The following is an 18,901-nucleotide window of genomic DNA, read 5'->3' as shown; positions in this document are numbered from 1 at the left end:
TCTCGGGCCTTGAACTGAATCTGACATATGCACAGTATTTTAATCTGGTAAATAAATGAATGAGGAAAAATGTGGACAATATTACAATAGCAAAATTGAGAGCATTATCTACAAATGCATATCACATCAGAATTGACTAGAAGGTGCACTTCTCTGAAGGAACTGCCCTTAGCATTTTCTTGGAGAAGTTGCCTAAGATGTAGATCATAAGTTCCCAAACTTAGTTGACCTACCACTGCCTTTTCAGAAAAAAATTACTCCCCTGGCAATTAAAAGCTTCTATCCTATAGCCCATAATCCAGAATAATGTATAAGTATCTGCTTTCATCCACTTTGGGAAACAATGACATAGATGTTACCAGCAGCAATTCTACTGATGGCATACCTGCTTTGCACGATTGAGGGCTTTTCTTACCATTCTGAATTGAATCTCCGTTCTTTGCAGTGACACTTGGAAGTAGCTGCTAGCCTCCATTTACGTATAAGTGAAAGGAAAGGAAACCATTATGACTTATCAGTAGAGGTGCTGAAATATAAATCCTGACCTAATTTCAAAACCTAACTTAAGTACCACTCCACTAATTTAAATTAGTCCTGAGCTTGATCTTTCTCTGGAAAATATTATCAGCTGAACCTAAATATCATAGCCTTGCAGCTTCATAAATAGGATACCATTAACCGTGCCCACTAAAATCCAAGTAGCATGTAACCGTGGTATGCATGTGCTAGAAAGAAGCCCACCCAAGAAAAGCCACATGGATTGCTGTCATCCGATCCTAAAAGGCAGCAGGAACATCCAGGGGTTGAGACCGAAATTACACAGCTGCCATTTTCAGTGATCTCTGATCACTTTATGATCTTGCCTTGTTCAACTATGCATTCTTTGAAAAGCCAACAATCTAGCAGACTTCTGAGGACTAGGGATCTAAGAATCCTAGTAGTTTTTTAAAAATTCAACTAGTAATTTTTTGAGCTGTCCTGGGCTCTTCCTCTAAATCTTTGAGGCATGGAAGAATCTTTTTCCTTTCATTTTATCAAAGAATTTCTAGAGTCTGATCAAGAGGTTGCATAGTGGTTAAGTACTTGGCTGATAACTGAAAGGTTGGTGGTTTGAACCCACCAGCTGCTTTGTGAGAGAAAAATGTGATCGTCTACCTCCGTAAAGATGTAAACCGTAGGGGACGGTTCTCTTCTGTCCTATAAGGTCATGGTGAGTTTGAATCCACTGGACATGCAGATTTAAAATATAGGAAAACCTACATTTTATTTTAAAATAGATAAACATCTACCCACAACTGTCTTTCTGGCTTTAAAGTGTCATAGTCATTCTCAAACTGGAGCCTGAACCTGGAGAGTTTGTTCAAACCAAGAGTGTTAGGCCCCTTTCCAGTTTCTAAGTCTGCAAGTCTTGGAGAGGACGCGAGAACTTGCATTTTTAACATGTCCTCCTCGGGTGCAGCTGATGTTCCATGAAGGGGAGCTTGCCTGCATCAGGTGGAACTTGAGAAAATGATCAGGCACACCCTCCCATAGGCCTCTGCAGGGTAGCTGGTCTCAGGAGGCAAGCAGCTGGGAAACAACAGCCTCCACTTCACCCCGGGTGAATCTCGGGAGAGGATCAAATGCAACCAGCAAATGTGCTGTGATAGCCCTGCATACAGTAACCCAGCAAATGGAGAAAGTTTCAGGACTAACTTTCCTGGAAGCTCTCTCTGGGGCCAATTACCTCTGGAGGACGGATGAGAAACAGTGACAATTGGAGGTGCCACGGAGATGGAGAGGGTGTTTGTGCGCCGCTGAGGTGCTTGGCCACAGGGGAAATTAAAGAGCACCTGCCTGTCCTGGATAATGAACATTTAAAAAGAAAGGCAGGTAGGCTCTGTGGACCTGCTCCCTGTGGGAGGATGCTAAGACTTGCTTTGCTCAGAAACCTGAACCTTAAAGTGGAATTCTCTGAACTGCAACAAAAATGCAGATGAATTTAATTTCCCAGGAGGCTTGGTGGTTAGCTGTTATTATAGGAATTCTGTGTGTGACTATATGTGACTTGGGGTAAGGCAGGGTACCATCTAATGAGTGGATTGACCAGATGATAGGAGACCCATTTCCAGAGTCAACAATAAAAACAGAAATACAATTCACGGGGAACGGCTTATGATTAAATGGCCTTATTTTTGAATGCAGGTAGTACAACTTCAAGTATGAAGCTTATGCGTGACTTCATACAGATATAAAGTCATCAATGAACCCAACTAGTATGTATCCAAGTAGCCTTGCTGTTTCAGAAGGAGCCCAAGGCAAGAGCAATGAGAACTAGTCCCCTGTATCGTTCTTTCTGGTCATCCTATGGATGGAGCACTCTTATTCTGACATGAAATATGCCTTTCTTGTGTTTTTCTATTCTCGGGAAACTATCCGGGGGCATTATTCTCTTGCTGACTCTTCTACTCAGCTACTTCTCAGACGTCTATCGATAAGATATAAATTTACCATGACACATTTTAATAAGATTTTGATGAAATCTCAAAGAAAACCCCTGCTTAACTAGAGTGCAATCTAGAAAAAACAAGCAAACAATTATTTGCGAAGAGCATCGGGCAAGCTTCAGTCAACATTTGAATTATTACGAAGCGCTTTTCGAATGGATGACTCAGTGCGCTGCCTCCAGGTTGACTGTCAAATAAAGCATTTCATGTTGGTACCAAGAGAGTGAAGAGACCCCACAACAATAGCAGAACTGAGTCTCAGTCTAGGGGCAGTTGGTGTTATAGAAAGAGTGTAGCACTTCAATAAATGAGGCTGAGAGACCAGAGGATGTACACTGGTACAGATAGGAACTAGAAACACAGGGAATCCAGGGTGGATGATCCCTTTAGGTCCAGTGGTGAGAGTGGCGATACTGGGAGGGTGGAGGGAGAGTGACTTGGAAAGAGGGAACTGATTACAAGGAACTATATGTGACCCCCTCCCTGGGGGACAGACAACAGAAAAGTGGGTGAAGGGAGACGTCGGACAGGGCAAGATATGACAAAATAATAATTTATAAATTATCAAGGGCTCATGAGGGAGGGGGTAGCGGGGAGGGAGGGGAAAATGAGGACCTGATGCCAGGGACTTAAGGGGAGAGCAAATGTTTTGAGAATGATGAGGGCAATGAATGTACAAATGTGCTTTCCACAATTGATGTATGTATGGATTGTGATAAGGGTTGTATGAGCCTCTAATAAAACGGTTAAAAAATCGAATTAAAAAAAAAAAGAAATGAGGCTGAGCTTAAATCCCAACTTGGACTCTCTACTCGAAATACACAACTCATGACCGTGACACCCTCTTTGGCAGCATTTGACAAAGATTGGTGCAACAAGATACAAGATACCGAGATGTAAACGAAGTAAAATGCTAAACTGAGCTTCAAGACGTCCTCCGTATTGGATTGCCAGGGACAGTTTGTACACGTCTGAGGAGAAGAAATAGGTAAACAAGAAAAGGAGATCTGAGAGGGATTTCTTTGGAGAAAACCCGTGTCATAAGTACCCCATCACAACAGAGGCATTCAGTTATGCTGTTTCACCATGTCACGAGATGGGCTTTCATGGGACCACTCAGAGAGCTTGGTAGATTGTGGGAAATTGAAAACCAGGAAGAGTGGATGCAAACAAATTCTCTTCGCTCATATTTTAAGGAGTCTGGAAGGTCAAGGGAGGAGGCCTTCATGTCCATGGGTTGGAGATGAATCCCACTCACATTCTCCTAAATAAGTTATTCCCCCAATATCCCCCATAATAATGCCAATTGCAAGGTGCTGTTTGCAAGTACATGGTTGCTAATATGCCCTTGAATTTTAACTGCATGAAGGGTATCTACTAGAAGGTTGTCTGCCAACAAGAGTGATCAGACCACCCGACCCTGAGTATGTCCACTCCTTTCTGATAAGGACCAGAGATCACTTACCTGGACACTTTAGGTCAAGCCAGCTCAGAAATGACTAAGGTTAAGCCACCATCTTAACTCTAGACCCTGCCCATCTTGTTATGCATGTACCTTCCTGTTACATGTATACCCCTATCACCTCCCCTTCCTGTTATATGTATGTCTCTAACATAGCAGTTCTCAACCTGTGGGTCGCGACCCCTTTGGGGGTCAAACAGCCCCTTCACAGGGGTCGCCTGATTCATAACAGGAGCAAAATTACAGTTATGAAGTAACAATGAAAATAATTTTATGGTTGGGGGGTCACCACAACATGAGGAACTGTATTAAAGGGTTTCGGCATTAGAAAGGTTGAGAACCACTGTGAGAGTCTAACAGCGTTACCTATGTGTATGATGTGGCTTATATGCCCGAGATTATATAAGCCTATGAGAGAATACACTGCTTTCACTCTCTGGTTCCAGTCTCCCTGGAATAGGTGAGTCCTTGCATGTCTTGTCTGATGTTCCTTTCATTTACCCTTCAATTGCACACCCACCCCTTGGGCCCATTCAGTTGTGGAGGCTGGTCCTCCACCATAGGTGTCCCCCTCTAGTGGAATACTTGACGCTCTCTGACTGAGCCCTGAGAAAAGGCTACAGTTGACAATCTGAGTACAATGACTTTTGGCAGCAGAAGAGAGAGATGCAGAGGAAAGTTGACTGTAATTCCATGGCCCAAGAGAGAAAGGTTTAAATTTTCCATGGCCCACAAATGAGAGGAAAAGAAATGGCGCAGAAGTATCTTAATAACTTTGTAGCAATCAGCCGGAGGGGAAAATGAGAAGCCATAGATGTGTGTCAGCCAGCCCCGACATGGAAAGGGCACCTGAGGGTTCGTGGTGGAGGCTGTCCTGAGTCCGCAAAAGCAACCAAGAAACGAGAAAGTTAAACATCTACCAGGGCCTGACTGAGAGCACAGAGCCAGCTGAGGAGAGCCCCAGACAAGCCAGGATTTTGCTGCCCTCCATCTGCTCTCCTTCCTCCACATGCTTTCAGTCTGGGGGTGCCAGGAATCAAGCTCAGCAGCAGGTGCAAAAGCCAGGGATGCCAGAGGCCATGGAGGACCCAGGAAGGGCCACACTCCCTTCCTAACCTCCTACAGCCAGAAGGCTCCAATGGTGAGAAGAAATAGCTGTCGCTTTATATAAATGGGAAGCTTCTGCTATGACCTAGACTGAATTGCTTGTGAACTGAGTTCTTGTGTTTCCTTAAATTGATTTTCTATTGAAAACTTTTGTTATGAAGCTTAATCAGAAAAGGCCTGGGATTACTCTAGTTTTTATTTCAGAGAGAAAGTTTCCCACTGAGTTCATTTTGAAAAGACAGGAAAATAATAAAAAATGGTTTTTGGACCTAGGCATGCATCATATTTATTTAAAACAAACATGGAGGGAGGCAATGTGGCAAATAGAAGAAAAACTACGTGGAGCCATTTTTCCACGAACTTTTGGAAGTTTTCTCATACTCACAAAGAGACAAAATCAGATCATGCAGAAAGAACCAGGAATAAGAATAAAACCAAACTTCTCAACTATAGAATACAGAATCAGTGTCTTTAGATTTATGAAGAAAAATTGTTTCTATCTTGAATGCTAAGTCGAGGCAACTTATATCAAGGTTGAAAATCAGATAAAACACATTTTCAGATGATCATGGTCTCAAAAAATTACCTCCTGTTCATTTTTTCTCAGGAAGCTACTAGAAGTTATATTTCATAAAATGTAAGCTATAACCTATATTTTAATAGACATGGAATCCAAATGAGAGAGGGGTGAAAGGAAAACTCAGGATGATGGCCCAGACCTGATGAATGCTGGAACAAGAGGTGTCTTAGAAAGATGTTTGGGGGAAAGAAGGGGAGGGGGTAGAACTGACATATTACCAGATGTGCTTGGTCATTTCGAGAGGAATTTTTACAATCTTGCCAAATAAATTAGTGAGAAGTAGAATGAAAATGGAAGTTAATGAAAAGGGACCCAAATATTAACTGCAGAGGGGAAAAAAGTCATATGAAATGACCACTGTGGTAGTACTAGGATAAGGTTTAATACTAGTACAACACTAGTCTAAGGACAACAATCATTCACATAAGGTTCTCGGTAGCACAGATAGTTTGCATTAACGACCAACCCAAAGGTTGGCTAGTTGAATCCACCCAGCAGCACGGTGGAAGGAAGGCTGGCAATCTAACTCTGTAAAGATTACAGTGAAACCAGCAAAACACGACGAAAACAAAAAGACACCCTTAGGGAGAAGTTCTCAGGAGCCCTGTTGGCTTAGTGGGTTATGACTTGCTCTGCTAACCACAGGGGCAGGAGTTCCAAATGACCAGGTACCCTGAGGGAGAAAGATGAGGCTTTCTGCTCTGGTACCAATTTACAGTCTTGACAACCCACAGGGGCAGTTCTACTTTGTCCTCCAATGTCACTGCGAGTTGGAATTTGACTCGATGGCAGTGAGTTTGTTTGGTTTTGTTTGTTGAGTACAGAGCTGTCTACTCTTGAACACATGAGTCACCGAGAGTCAGAACGACTCTCCAATGAGGGTTATAACACTGTGGACCAGGCACTGTTCTACGTACACAGGTATGTCTCTTCACGTGTATCATGATCCATAGTGGTTCTTACTGATGAGGAAATCGAGGCATAGTGAGGTTAACAACTTGAACACCATCCAGCTAATAAATGTCACTACCCAGCTATAAACCAGGCAGTCTGATCCCAATGCCATGCTCCACGGTAACCACAATTTGCTGCACAGCTCAATGTGAACAATACCTACATGACTGCCAACAACATAAGCACACTGAACACCTCTCTCCTGAACTTCGGGCATGATTGCATATTGAGTGGAGTGGAAAGCACTGAGAGTGAGAGGGGCAGTAATGATATTTTTCAAACCTCCTCTTCTCTAATAGAAAACCAGTGTACATGCTCTTACTTTAAACACAAAGAAGCAGGAGATGAGCCAGTCAGGGTGCGATGTAACAATGAGAAATACAACTTTCCTCTAGTTCCTAAATGTTTCCTCCCCGCTCCCACTACCATGACTCGAATTCGACCTTGCAAGTCTGGCTAGACCAGAGGATGTACACTGGTACAGATAGGAACTGAAAATACAGGGAATCCAGGGCAGATGAGCCCTACAGGATCAGTGGTGTGAGTGGCGAAACAGGGAGGGTAAGGGGAGAATGGGTAGGAAAGAGGGAACCGATTACAAGGAACTATATGTGACCTCCTCCCTGGGGGACAGACAACCGAAAAGTGGGTGAAGGGAGACGTCAGACTGGGCAAGATATGACAAAATACCAATTTATAAACTATCAAGGGCTCATGAGGGACGGGGGAGCAGGGAGGGAGGGGAAAAATGAGGACCTAGTGTCGGGGGTTTAAGTGGAGAGAAAATGTTTTGAGAATGATGTACAAATGCACTTTACACAATTGATGTGTGTATGGATTGGGATGACAGTTGTATGAGCCCCTAATAAAATGTTTAAAAATAAATAAACAAACACAAAGAAGCAACAAAAAGTAACAGGAAAAAACTAGCTAAAGGAATTTGGAGAGGAAAACTAGATGTAGTAGGGGTAAAACAAGAATCCTACTCCTAGTGGCCCTATCTCTATATGGCTTCTGAGGCTGCATACCTTGACACAAGCAGATAGCCTCAACTTTTTCCGGTGGCGAGGCTGGTAGGTTTGAACTGCCAACCTTGCGATTAACAACACAACATAACACAACAGCGTCACCAGGGTTTCTGGATTTAGGAATGGGAAAAGAAAAGCAGAGAATATGCCTTTTCCTTATTAACCTTGAATAATATATGAATGCTGTATTTCTCTTATTTAAAAAGTCAGTGTAAACAAATCTTGTAAGTGCCGGGGGAAGGTGGGGAGAGAAAGCAATGAGAACTTAAGTGGGCACTTGGACGGTAATGCAGGAACCAGGACCACCACCAGGCAGATGAGGCAGCCAGTGGGTGACAAGGACAGGCGCCACCTGTCTTCTAAATAGCCCCTGGGCTTCGGGATATAGCATGTGGGCCATACCTTCCTCGCCAAACACCTCTCCACAGTGAGAGCAGAAGAAATGCTCGGGGTGCCAGGTCTGGTCCATTGCCGTCAGCACTTTCTGGAAAAGGAGAACACGGAGAAGCAGGAGAATGTGCAGTGCTGGCAGGGATCTGACAACTTTTGCCACTGGTGACCCTGTTGGCCCAAGCTATGCCGCAATAGAGGCAATTGCTGCCAGAAACACATCGGGTTCATTAGGCATTGGATTTGGGATTGATTTTTGGTCTTTGCATGTTCAGAAACCTTTTACTGCTGCCATGTTTTTGCGACATCCGCATTCAGTTAGGAGACCCCATCTAAGGAGCTTTGCCATGTCGACTACCAGCACGGTGATTTGCAGCACCATGAAAGGAGGCTGGGGTGGGGGCTTGACTCACGTCCAGGATGGGAGCGGCGCAGTAGGCGCAGCGTGGAGAGAAGAGCTGGTGGTAGTCCTGGGGGCAGTAAGCCAGGCCACTCCGCTCAAAGAAGGGACTGGCGCCGATCTCCTTTTTGCAGTGAGTGCAGATGAAGTGCTCCGGATGCCATGCTTGCCCGAGAGCTTGGATCACCTGGAGATGAATGAGAGCCAAGCATGGGAGCCCGGTCGGTGCTCTAGAGCCTACAGGTTACACAACTCCAGAGGGCACAATTCACACAGTATTCCATGAAAATGACACATCCTAAAACCCCACAACACTGGGGCCTACCCCTGGATTCCACTTAAGACAGTCAGCCGTCCATGCTCTGTGGATGGCTGAGGGGCCTACCCTCTTAACCAGTCATGCTGACAAAAAGCCTATGAAAGTTTGTCACCCATATCTCTCCAATATAGCACATGGTGGCAATAGGCAAAGTGACAACTACTGCTTTGGCCTTCAAGGAACCCCAGAAAGGGAAGAAGGCCAAACAACAACAGTTTTCATTTGCTGGTCCCAACATTTCATCTCAAGACAGTGCCAAGACTCAAGGCCCTTGAGATAGTTTATTGTGCCAACCTAGCCGATAAACACATGTGGGGTTAACTGAAGGGCAGAGAGATAAATGTCTCAGTGAGCCTTCGCCTTTCTAGTTCTCGGGTCTCTTGCTTTCTGATGGTCGGACCAGGGTGCAGCTGCCTTAGCCAGTTCCCTGCTTCAGCTGGCAAGGCTCAATTCCTGCAAGACATCCCTGAGGAGAAGCCACATGGACCTACCCCGATGCAGCCTTGGGTGCTGGAGCAGCCATGTGGAGACCCCTGCCAGCACTGAGATGTTTACACATTCAATGATTCTGCATTCCTCCCACAGTCGGAATTATAGTGTGTGTTTTGTGAGATGGAGGAGGACTTTGTCGATTGGTGTCGGACATATGGGTTAATGTTGGATTTGTGAGCTTGAGCATCACTGGGTGGCGAGGTTTTCTTGATGTGCACTTAACCTTTATATAAAACTCTGTTTTACACATGAGCTTCTGTGGATTTGTTTCTCTAAAGTACCCAAACTAATACAGCCCTTTATTAAGGAAGGTTTGGAGGATAGGTGATGCCGAGCAAAAGTGTTCGGCCATGCTTTGTAACTGAGCTCACCTTAAAATTGTCATCCATCAGTTTGGACAGGGACTACTTGGGTGCAAAGAACAACCAGAGAGTTGCTGTCAAAAGAAAAATGTTTTAAGGGAAAAAAAATGTTTTAAGAGCTCAAAGTCTGGAGTTAGAGTCCTGTGGGTTCAAATCTTATCTTTGCCCCTCAGGCAAGCCAGTTTTCTTATCTTTGCAAAGGGAGCAATCATAGCCTGCTGACTTGACCAATGAAGGAGGACGCCGAGAGCACTGTCAGTAAAACCCATAATCGTCTACTAAAATGGTGATCTGTTTCTGTTAAAATTACAGCCACAGAAACTCTGCGGAGCAGGTCGACCCTGCCCAGACAGTACACCAGAATGGACTGCATACGCAGGGTCACCATGAATTGAAACAAACTCAACGACAAACAATGACAGTGCAAATGTTTTCGACGAGCAGGAGAATGCGCCATCTTGGTAGGACAGAGACAGACAACCACACAGACACAGGTGGCTATCAAACCATCTTGGCCAGTCTCACCTTGCCCACAATCGGTTTCTGGCAGGAAGCACAATGGCCCTTGGGCACTGTGGCGATCCCAAGGTCTTGTAAGTCCTGCTCCAAATTCCCCAGCATGGAGTCCAGGGAGGCCTTGTGATCTGGCTTGTCCAGTTGGTGTTTCTGGCCCACCTCTGCTTTCACCTCCACCTGATATCGAGAAAAGAACCACGAGGAGGATCAGCCTCACGGGCAAGACTCACGAAGCTCACCTCCACTGATTGACCACTGTGTCTCTCCCTCCCTCCTCCAACGCATGGGAAACAACCCAACATTTTAATTCCAACCAAAGTGTTTTCAGCTCCCTTTCAGGTTACATAAACATTGGTCTTCCCCCATGTGCAAACTTTCCATGACTGTAGAAAACTGAGTACATGAAGACTATATCCTTTCGGGCTCTTAAAATCAGCAACCAATCACATCGAGCCATGCATTCATTTATTCAGCCATATTTATTATGCACTTTGTGTTGATGCTGTTGGAAGTCACCAGAGTCAGTCGGCTCTTAGTTTATAGCCACCTTAGATATAACAGTGTCTGCTCGGGTGTCATCTGCACGACCAGTCGTGTGTTTGAATGGACTTGTTTTGGCTCTTGGGCCGATCTATCTCACTGAGGGTTCACTTGTTTCTGCTGACATGATATCTTTTCCAAAGTATTCATCTGTCCTGATGGCATGCACAAAGTAAGCATGCACAAAGTCGCGCCAGGTGTCCTTCTGGCTGCTTTCTTCTAAGATGGATATTGGCTCTTGTCAGTAGTCTGCTGAGAGCTCTTGCTATAAAGCAATGCACTCATAAGACTAGAAATCTGCTCGCCTGGTATTTCCATTCTAAGGAGGGATATATCATCAATAATTAAACAAATAAATAGATGGCCTGAGGTCAGGAAAAGTTCTACATTCTACAGTGAGATAGAAGTCACTGAGGGGTGGGGGATGGTGAGGAAGTATTGACTTCGATGGGCTTGATAAAAGGCTTCTAAGAGAAGGTGACATTTGAGCAGAGGAGGTGTGAGTGATACAAACATTTGGGGTCCCAGAAATACTGGCCGATATGTATAGGGAAAGTATTGCCGAGGGAGGGAAGGAGTTGAGGAAAACAGAGTTTGGCACATTGGACAAAGAGGGCAATGACCCGTGGGGTGAGTGCTGAGGGAGTGAGACTGCGCATGGTAGGAGAGATGGACAGAAGAGAGAAAAGCACAGTTCACGTCGGCCTTATGGTAAAGGCGTCGGCTCTATTCCAAGTGTAATGGAAGGTACTGGACATTTCAAGCATCGAAGTCAACGAATACAATTTATACGATCCTTGTTTTAGCTGAGTGGAGAACTGAGTGCACACAAGGTAGAGTGAAAGCAGAGATTCTAGGAGGGAGGCTGATGATAGTTTAGACCAAAAATGACAGCTTGGGCCAGTGTGAAGGAAGAAGGCGGGGAGAAACTTGCTGATGGATTGGATTTATTTAAGCTGAAGTCCAAAACATTTACTATAAACCATCCAAAGGAAAACTTGCAAACAACACCACTGAGATGCCTGGTTTATCTTTGATCACCTCGTGTCCTGGTTCTGGTTCTGGTTCTGTCCACACCAACTAGGTTACTGCTACTGCTATATACCTAAAACTGCCGTTCCAATGCGTCTTCGTTAGATAGGTAGGTATTCACTATCCTCATTTTACCTTTCCAATATCTTATTACTCAGTTAAAAACAAAGCATAAAACTCACTGCCATCGTGTCAATGCTAACTCATAGCGACCCTGCAGGGCAGGGGAGAACTGCCTCTGTGAGTTTCTGAGACTGACTTTTTACAGGCGTAGAAAGCCCCATCTTTCTCCCGTGGAGTGGCTGAATGGTTCCATACCACTGACCTTGTGCTTAGCAGTGCAACCTGTCACTACTCTCCCACCAGGGCTCCATTACTCAGGAAAAGACATCATCCATTCCTGAGGTCCAGCCAGCCTCCTGACAAGCTCCTGAATGTGCTCTGGTGCTGTCTGCCTTCAGGCCTCTCCTTATCCTCGTTTCACTGCCTGGAACAACCTCAAGTTATCTCAGTGATCCCAAATGCTCATTTGCCCTCAGGAAATTTTCATCTTCTGGCAGATTTCTTTTTTCTTCTCTTATATAAAGCTAGTTAGCATTTCAGAGGTTAATGCCCAAATGGCTAATGTCTGAAAGATCTGATGGGATGCCCAATATCAAGTATATGAAATAAATTACACAAAACCATAAGAATATACCAGCAACTACAGCCATAGTACATTCACTATATAGATATCTACATATATATTTATATCTGTATCTGTATTTATATCTGTATCTACATATATCTATTATATTTGTATCTAGTTCCATGTATAATCCAAAAAGAAACCATAGTAGCAGAATAGCTAAGTACTTGGCTGTTAACCACAAAGTTGGTGGTTCAAACCTACCCAAAGCCTCTGAGGGGACCTAAAACTTGGCAATCTGTACCTGTGTTAGGTGCCATCACATCAGTTCTGACTCAGAGTAACCCTACAGACAACAGAATAAAACAATGCCCACCTTCCTCAAAAGTCTTCTTTCGTTTGAACCCATTGTTGTAGCCACTGCGTCAATCCATCTCATTGAGTGTTTTCCTGTTTTTCACTGAACCGCTGCTTTACCAAGTATGATGTCCTTTTTCAGGGGCTGGTCTCTCTTGATAAGATGTTCAAACTCTTGCCATCCTCGCTTTTAAGGAGCACTCTGGCTGTACTTCTTCCAAACAAATGTGTTTATACCTCTGGAAATCCATGGTACTTTCACTAATCCTTGTCAAATGCATCAATTATTCTTTGGTCCTCCTTATTCAGTATCCAACTTTCCATGCCTGTGAGGCAATGGAAAATACCAAGGGTTAGGTTAGGTGTACCTTAATCCTCCAGGTGAAACATTTGCTCTTCTACACCTTAGAGAACTCTTGTGCAGCAGATTTGCCCAACATAATATCCTTGAATATTTTTTAAATGCTTTAAGTTGAATTCATTGAGTTATAATTTAGCTGCTTCCATGAGCATTGATTGTGGATGTAAGCAAGATGGAATCTTTAACAACTTCATTCTTTTCTCCGGGTGTAGATTTTGGGTTTTCCTTACATTGAGTTGCAATCCATACTGAATGCTTTGGTCTTTGATTTTTATATCAGCTAGTGCTTCAATCCTCTTGACTTTCAGCAGGGAAGATGGTGTCATCTGCATATCACAAGCTCTTAATAAGCCTTCTTCTGAACCTGATATCGTGTTCTTCTTCATATAATTGAGCGTTTCAACTAATTTGCTCCGCATACACACTGAATAAGAATGAAAGGATACAATGCTGATGCACGCTTTTCCTGATTTTCAACCATGATGATAACAGTCAATGAAGCACTATTGTGAAGTTCTAGTCTGTCCTGTTGGGTCACTATGAATCAGAACAAATTCAACAACACACAACATATTTTTTGGAACTTTTGATTCCTAAACAATGTCAATGCATGCCTATTTAAAAATCAGACTTTATTAAAAATTTAAGTAAACCATGACATATGCCAAGTCAATTAGAAAATATAATTAAATGCCTAAAGGGGTTTTTTTGGGCCATGTTATTTTCAGGTATACAGTATAATGAGCCAATGCACCTAGCTTGTAGACATCAGCCCATCAAAGAACATCAGTTATTAGTGAAAACTTGTTTGTGGTGTTGATTCATTTGCCCCTTTAATAGAGATGTGGCATTATATACCAGGCTCTGTGCTAGGCACAGGGAGTACAAAGATGAGCCTCAAAGATAAAGTCCCTGCCCTCCTTCTGATTTTATACAACTCCTTGGAAGTACACCACAGTCATTTCGTGTGTGTGTGTGTGTGTGTGTGTGTGTGTGTGTCAAATCTTCCAATCAGACTTAGAACTTATGTAGTTTAAGAATTACAGGCCATATTTCCCTTAATATAAATTTAAGCCTGTTTATCTGATTTACAGCCCCTGCCAGGCTATATAAGCTGACCCTTCACGCTTAGTCAAGGAAGTGGGTGTTATGACAGTATAGGACTTGGGACTCCTCTTCTTTTCAGAGCCACGCTTTGATCTCCCCCTGCTCTGCTCTGTCCCAGATTGGCCCCTGGCCTCCTCTAGTCCGCTTAGGCAGCTGGTGTTAACAGCCCTTTCACATTTCACCTCTTTTGTGTTGGCTATGACCTCAGGGCTCACTCAGAGAACCCCACTGCCATCTTCCCCACACCTTTCCACCTTTTTACATCCAAACCCATCCTTTAGAGTCCATCCTAAAGGACCATCCCACCTCCCTGATAAAACCTCCATGGCCTCTCTATCTCCCTAATATTTACTCCACATGTCTTAACCGTTTACACACCTCATTTGACCAAGCCAACTCCAAACTCCGTGAGGTCAAGGCCAATATCATATCATCTTTCATGTCTAGATAACACGCTGCAGAAGTTGAGCTCTTCCATTGTATTATATTTAGTCTGGGAAAATGAATTCCAATAGAGAAGAGTCCCTAAAGGAGCATTGAAGAGCAGAGCTCTGTGAAGATAAACGAATGCTCTCTGAGCCCTGGAGGCTTTATCATAGGAGCTGTACTCACCTGGGCCTGCATCTCACACAGGTGGGCCATGAGTTCGTCCAGCTGAGCAGCTGCTGAGGTTTTGGGAAGTGGTGTCGATTTATTCTGCTCTTTGACCTCACTACAGGAGAAAGCAAGAGAACCTTATTAGCATATCAAAACTCAAATGCCTAGGGAGGGGGAAAAATGAGGAGCTGATGCCAGGGGCTTAGGTGGAGAGCAAATGTTTTGAGAATGATGAGGATGAGGGTAACGAATGTACAAATGTGCTTTACACAATTGATGTATGTATGAATTGTGATAAGAGTTGTATGAGCGCCCCTACAAATGATTAAAAAATACATATATACATGTATATAACAAAAAAATTCAAATGCCTAATCACATATAAAATACCAACCCCCAAAAGGCTTTTCCTGCCCTTCACCTTAGATACAAAGTCAATAAGCAGAGACAGAAGGTATTTTAAATATGAGTATTAAACTGAAAATCTGAACAAGTTCTTTGCCTTTTTTTCTCCATTTCTCTCTTGTCATGTAAAAAAAAAATGAAGAAAAAAAAGATGCTGTTCTCATGTGCATAAAGAAAAGAGATGACCATGAAACTGGTAGTCTTTTTCTCCTCCAACAATTAGATACAAAGAGCCCTGAGAATAGAGCTTTGGCCTTGTATTTTTCTTATGCTAGCATTATTTATTTATTATTATTGTAAAGGGTAATGACTTCTGTTAGTTACCATCAGATCAAAGGCAAATGATTACAAGATAGATTAGACATCATCAACCAGAGAACCCAGGGCCAAACCCAACTGCTCAGTCATTTTCCATGTTACCGACAAGGGCTTTCTGGATAGTTGAGTAGATGCAACAGAGACCCACTGGCTCACAAAGCCTAAAAGACTTATTATGTAGCCCTTTGCAGAAAGTTTTGAAGATTCCTAATATAGATGATCTAGACAATATACATGATGTTGATTTTATATCCATATAATTGTGGATGCATCATTAACAAATAAAACTTTGGGTCCAAACACAAAAAATAAGAGTTCTATTCAAAAAAATCTCTACACTGGGTGGGTGAGGGTTGGGGGTGAGGGGTGGGGGTGGGGGACAGTAGGGAGGGGGAAGGGGGGAGCTGATACCAAGTGTTCAATAGAAAGTAACTGTCTAGAAAATAATGATGGCAACATATGTACAAATGTGCTTGATACATTCGATGTGTGGATTGTTATAAGAGCTGTAAAGCGCCCCCAATAAAAGGATCTTTTAATTAAAAAAAAAAGGAAAACGTCTTCACTCTCTAGAAAGATTAAAAATGTCTGTGGACATAAAATAAACCTTCATACATTCTAGGAAGTAGATCCTACAGGCCATATGCTTAGCTAGCAGCAAGTAAAAGTGCGCAGGAATATCTAGGCACTGAAGAAAGACAAAGCACTGCTGAATAACTCCTGGGGTGGGGAAATAAATTAAACTGAATTCTCAGACCATTTAGAAACAGCAATGAGAACACGCACACCCCTCATAGTTGAAGGTAAATGTCATTGAGAGAAAACTATACAAATAGCCGTAAGTGCAATTACTGTACAATAAAAGGCCCCAAACAAATAAAGCATTTAATACAAGCTAAAAGTAAGACAACCATAATTGAACATAAAAAATACAAGAAGAAATTAATGAAACAAAACAAAGAATGGGCAGCTTTTTAAAATCATTTTATTGGGGGCTCTTACAGGTCTTATCACAATCCATACATGGACAGTAGCAAGCACATTTGTACATTTGTTGCCATCATCATTCTCAAAACATTTACTTTTAACTTGAGCCCTGGTATCAGCTCCTCATTTTTTCCCCTCCCTTCCTCCCTCCCTCATGAGCACTTGATAATTTTTTTTTTATGTCTTATATTGACCGATGTCTCCCTTCACCCACTTTTCTGTTGTCCATCCCCCTGGGAGGGGGTTATATGTAGATCATTGTGATCGATTCCCCCTTTCTCCCACCACTTTCCCCTTCCTCTCCTGGTATCACTACTCTCATTATTGGTCCTGAGGGGCTTATCTGTCCTGGATTCCCTGTGTTTCCAGCTTTTATCTGTATCTGTGTACAACATCTGGTCCAAGCCAGATTTGTAAGGTAGAATTGGGATCATGATAGTTGAGGTGGGGGAAGCATTAAAGAATTAGAGGAAAATTGTAATGTTTCCTCAGTGCTATACTGCACCCTGACTGGCTCATCTCTCCCTTGTGACCCTTCTGTAAGGGGATGTTCAATTATCTACAGATGAGCTTTGGGTCTCCTCTCTGTACTCCCCCTCATTCACATCGATATGATTTTCTGTTCTGGGTCTTTGATGCCTGATAACCTGATCCCATTGACACCTCATGATCACACAGGCTGGTGTGCTTCTTGCATGTGGACTCCGTTGCTTCTCAGCTGGCCGCTTGTTTGTCTTCAAGCCTTTAAGACCTCAGGCACTAAATATTTCGACAGCTGGACACCATCACCTTTCTTCACCCCATTTGATTATGCACCCATTTTGTCTTCAGCGATCACGTCGGGAATGTGAGCATCACGAAATTCTAGGTTATTAGAACAAAGTGTTCTTGCATTGAGGGAGTATTTCAGCAGAGGCCCAATGTCCATCTGCTACCTTAATACTGAATGTATAAATATATGTACAGAGATCTATTTCCCTATCCTTATATATAAAGATGTTTACATATGTACATGCCTGTATTTAGACCTCTATAAATGTCCTTTGCCTCCTAGCTCTTTCCTCCATTTTCTTTTACTTTCCTCTTGTCCCACTATCATGTTTGGCCTTCATTCGGGTTTCAGTAATTCCTCTTGGTTACATTGCCCTTGATCAAGCTCTGCGAGGCATCCTATACCCTCCTCATCAATTTTAGATCCCTTGTTTTTCCCTTGTCCCTGGGTTTGTTAACACCCACTTCCTTTTCCTTGCCATTCTCTCTCCTGTGTCATTCCCCACCCCACCCACTGATAGTTTATCTCCTCTAGATAGTTTATCCCACCTGTCTTATCTAGATAGACATGCAGAGATAATAATAAGCACAAAAAAACAAGATACTGTGCAGTGAACTTCCTGGATCCAGAAGACAGCTGTAATATCAGAAGAGCAGCAGCAGAACCAGGAGCCAGAGCAGGAAACAGAGTAGTGGACTTCCAAGAGCTCATGGAGTTACCGTATATACTGATGTACACGCCAAGTTTTTCAGTCCATTTTTTATGGTAAAAGTAGGTGCCTCAGCTGATATTCAGGTAGGCTTATCCTCGAGTATATATGGTAAGCAAAGCCAAGTGCTTTGGGGCACAAGGCTGGGTTGTGGAGTGGGATACCTTGGGGACTACTTGCACAGAGGTGGGGTAGGTGGGGGAGCTGGGCTTGCTGCCCCACAGAAATGGAACTGAGTGCCTTTTGATTGTGGTTCACTGGAGTGGGGTCCCCCTGGGCACTTTGTGAGTGGATTTGCTTTGCTAACCCCCGGAGTTTGAGATGAATGCCCTTAGGTTGAAGCTTACAATGGAGTGGCATACTTTTGGGGAATTTATTAACAGCCCTGAAAGAACTTTGTAACTTCTTCTGATGAACAACTGTATTTCTCACTTGTTAACTTCCTTTCATCATGAACCTAGTCTGTGAGGTCTGGGTAACCACTGCAGCAACTGTCAGAAGCTCAAGGGAGAAAGGTAGAGTGTTGTGAATGCCTGGCCAAAGATCCGGGAATCAAGAAGAGCAGCACAATAAATTCACTGCAAGCCTCCCACTTAGTAGTCAAATATGAAGCACATTTGTAAGTAGGAAATTCTACCATTGCTAATCTCCAAAAGGCATACCAATTGCATTTTGCCTCACACACACACATACATACACATATTTATATACAAAGTCATAAATATGACTGAGTAGTCTAAATTTTGCAGCCAACATTTTCAAAACAAAAACACAGAGTTACCACTGACTTTGCATTTATCTACCAACCAGAAAAAAAGTAGAAGGGAAATGGTTATCATCCTCTCTCAAGAAGAGGCTTGGGGGGGAGGGGAAATCTTTTAAGTTAGGAGCCCTGATGGTGCTATGGGTCAGGCACTGGGCTACTAACCTCAAGATGAGCAGTTCTAAACTCACCAGCAGCTCTAAAGGTAAAACAAAGGCTGGCTGCTTCT

General features: G+C 43.2%; 1 protein-coding gene across 1 annotated transcript in view; it reads right to left on the bottom strand.

Annotated features, from left to right (window-relative positions):
* LPXN (leupaxin) overlaps positions 1 to 18,901 on the bottom strand; it is a gene marked incomplete at its 5' end in the record, with an annotated part of 40,460 nt that overhangs the window by 9,546 nt on the left and 12,013 nt on the right. Inside the window, 4 exons of the mRNA XM_004714918.4 lie at positions 8,020 to 8,101; positions 8,421 to 8,594; positions 10,106 to 10,273; positions 14,734 to 14,833. Coding sequence (XP_004714975.2) covers positions 8,020 to 8,101; positions 8,421 to 8,594; positions 10,106 to 10,273; positions 14,734 to 14,833 — 524 coding nt within the window. The remainder of the gene's footprint in view (positions 1 to 8,019; positions 8,102 to 8,420; positions 8,595 to 10,105; positions 10,274 to 14,733; positions 14,834 to 18,901) is intronic.

This window comes from Echinops telfairi, unplaced genomic scaffold, assembly GCF_000313985.2.
Source record: "Echinops telfairi isolate 266 unplaced genomic scaffold, ASM31398v2 ScPeMD7_7416;HRSCAF=8454, whole genome shotgun sequence".
NCBI classification, from domain to species: Eukaryota; Metazoa; Chordata; class Mammalia; order Afrosoricida; family Tenrecidae; genus Echinops; species Echinops telfairi.
This window is presented reverse-complemented; position numbering and strand designations above follow the sequence as displayed.